Source organism: Limulus polyphemus, unplaced genomic scaffold, assembly GCF_000517525.1.
Source record: "Limulus polyphemus unplaced genomic scaffold, Limulus_polyphemus-2.1.2 Scaffold5634, whole genome shotgun sequence".
Taxonomy (NCBI): Eukaryota; Metazoa; Arthropoda; class Merostomata; order Xiphosura; family Limulidae; genus Limulus; species Limulus polyphemus.
In genome coordinates, this window is record NW_013671244.1 from 33627 (window position 1) to 37099 (window position 3473).

Here is a 3473-nt window from a genome sequence, read left to right on the forward strand (position 1 = left end):
TATGTTACATCAATCTCGTATTTCTTTTTGTTGAACATACACTTGCTTGTACGTTGTACTCTAGGACTTGTATTTGATCTACAGATGAATGATGGAATAGTGTAATTTACTTCTGTACATCAGTTCGGTCTCACTGTATTTCAATGGGCAGCTGATAAAAGTTAAAACTGCAAGCGTAATGCACACAAATAACGTAACACTGTGTCGTATTTACTTAACATAGGGCAGTTCCGCTATATCCTAGGGGAAATCATAATTTCAAAATTAATAGCCATTATAGGCCAGAGGAAATTTTGCACCCCTTCACACCTGTGCCCGGGGGCGACTGCCTCCTTGCTCCCCTCTTGCTACGCCACTGTTAAAATCCATTCAGCTATTTTCAAAAAATCTTGCTGACAAAAACACACATAGGGGTGAAAACGTAACCTCTGTCCACCTTCGGTGGTGGAGGTAAAAAAGGTGGAAAGGGATTCAAGGCTCTGATCTCTTTAAATATAATGTTTTTGATCCAATGTAAATTTATTAACAGCATTAGCCTGAACATAACGACATTATAAATTGTAATTACGTAAAATGAAACAGAACAAACAGTGGATAGCTAAGAGTATATAAATAGAACCTCTATAGCTTATTTTTAATTGCTTTTATTACAAAATTTACTCATCTTCTGAAGATAGAAACATACTCTCAAATCTACCATAATTATACAATGAAGTTTAGCTAAATATTTTCTACATGTAAACAAGTACTGATTAATCTACTACAAATTTATAAAATTGCATACTCTATGTACAGCAAGGGATCATTTGGTCCTTCAAAGCCATCCTTGCACACTCATCTTTGGGAAAAGTAAAATTTAAGCCAAAACTTCAGTTTTCAGGAAACCTCTAACCTCTAAAATTAGTTAACCTCTAAAATTCTTGTAAAGCATTGACCTCCCTACTACTGATGGTAACTCATTTCATAAGTCAGTCACATTTTTGGAAAAATAAAGCTGTCTTATCTGAAGCTTAGCCTGCCTTTTCCAAGCCTTAAATTTTTGTCCTTTCATTGTATTACCTTCAGAATATAGTGTAAAGAAATCAGAAGATTATATACAATCAATCCTCTGGATAATCTTTATTTATATTTATATATTTTTACTGTTATCTCCTAGATGTAAACATATAATCTCTAATCTACTTTTATTATATGCTGGACTTTTAAATGCCACATTTTGCATAATGAGCAATTTGTACTATTCATTTAGCTAATTCTAGATTGCTTAAAAAATGAACTGTATAGGAAGTGTACTTGCAGTAAGGTTGTAGTATTCTGCTATAAATCGTTGTCGTAGTTCGTTATGTATACCAGTGATTCTCACATGAACTGTATAGGAACTGTACTTGCAGTAAGGTTGTAGTATTCTGCTATAAATCATTGTCGTAGTTCGTTATGTATACCAGTGATTCTCACATGAACTGTATAGGAACTGTACTTGCAGTAAGGTTGTAGTATTCTGCTATAAATCGTTGTCGTAGTTCGTTATGTATACCAGTGATTCTCACATGAACTGTACTTACAGTAAGGTTGTGGTATTCTGATATAAATCATTGTTGTAGTTCGTTACATTTCCTGGTGATTCCCACATGAACTGTATAGGAACTGTACTTGCAGTAAGGTTGTGGTATTCTGATATACATCATTGTCATGGTTTGTTACGTGTACCAGTGATTCTCAATCAGTGGGCTGTGAGCCTCAGAGTTATGGGCTACCACCAGATGGGGCAAATGTGAGTGCCCTAACCTAAAGAGTCATAAACTGCATATCAGGGTTTTTACTGTTGTGCCAAATAAAAATTTGGGGACTTTAAATGCAAAAGGTTGAGAAACCCTGGCCTATACTATCACCTATGTCTAACTATTAATTAGTATCTTTTTTTAATAACTAGATATGAATTAGCTTTATCCTTATTTATTGTAGCTATTTTACATGTTAGATTGGTTAGTGGTAATTGGTACCTAGTTATTCAAAAAATTTCCTAATCAATAATTAGACTTAGGCTACTATATATTACACAGGAAGTGGTTCACATATCATTTGTGCCAACGATGGTCTAAATATTCTAAACCTTATTTGAAAAAAAATTATAGCATTGCAGGACTCAAATGCTCAGTGTAAAAAAAAATTATGTACATATATACATAAAACATTAATGATGCATGTGCATACTAATTTAATAAACCATATGTTTAATCAAAATAGTGATGGAAATATTTCTTCACATTTTGATACTTTTTTCTTTTGTTTTTACTGTTTATTATTAATAGAAGTCTTATACCTTACATATTGATATATATAGTTATGTTAGAATTGCTTAGGTTTTAAAATTTAAAAGGTGAAGTCTTCTTAAATATATTGTATAAGTTACTTTGGGAAATTATATTAATTGTTTTTTCTTTAAACTTTATTGCAGCAAACAAAGGACAGTGGTCAGTGCTAGTCAAAATGAAGAATCTATGGATGTAGATAAGTAAAGATACTCAGTTTTAAGTCATTACTGACTATAGCCGAACTACTAGGAGACTACTGTAAGTTTGTATACTGAGAATCTTGCGAAAATGAGAGAACCAACATGAGCAGCTTGGTTTATAACCAAGAAGGTGGCTTAGAGCATGTCAGACTTGGCATCGTCAGTTCACGTAGAAGAAATAGGTGTGATAGGAGAGTATAGTTGAAAACACACCAGGACCCATTGGTTCTAGACTGTGTAGCTCATATTGTAAGAATAGATATTCAACATCTCATATTCTGAGAATTTCTAATGAACCTGTTATTGTACACTTTTAATCATATACAGATATGTGTAAGATATTGTCGTAGATATCTGCTCTGAACGTACTTAGATACTGTCTTGTGCAGTGAACTGAATTATGATGATGTGTTCTTGTTTTAGTCTTCCTAAGTATTTCTGCATCTCTAGCTTCAATCACTACCTTCAGTTCTTGTGTGAATATATCAATGTAACATTATTTCTACACAGCATTAAAAAGTTTGAAATAAATTTGATTTCATTAAGGAATATGGAAGTAGTTAGGGAACACCTGTTTTAAACATAGCAGAGGAATGTCTACACCATAGATAGTTGGGGAATGTCTACACCATAGATAGTTGGGGAATTTCTACACAATAGATAGTTGGGGAATGTCTACACCAAAGATAGTTGGGAGATGTCTACACCATAGATAGTTGGGGAATGTCTACACCATAGATAGTTGGGGAATGTCTACAACAAAGATAGTTGGGGAATGTCTACACCATAGATAGTTGGGGAATGTCTACAACAAAGATAGTTGGGGAATGTCTACACCACAGATAGTTGGGGAATGTCTACACCATAGATAGTTGGGGAATGTCTACAACAAAGATAGTTGGGGAATGTCTACAACAAAGATAGTTGGGGAATGTCTACACCATAGATAGTTGGGGAATGT

General features: G+C 33.7%; 1 protein-coding gene across 1 annotated transcript in view; it reads left to right on the plus strand.

Moving 5' to 3' along the window:
• The window catches only part of LOC106472813 (histone deacetylase 4-like), a gene marked incomplete at its 5' end in the record, with an annotated part of 36539 nt that extends 33072 nt beyond the window's left edge, over window positions 1–3467 (plus strand). Inside the window, one exon of the mRNA XM_022401356.1 lies at window positions 2456–3467. Coding sequence (XP_022257064.1) covers window positions 2456–2516 — 61 coding nt within the window. The remainder of the gene's footprint in view (window positions 1–2455) is intronic.
• Between the last annotated feature and the right edge of the window lie 6 nt (window positions 3468–3473).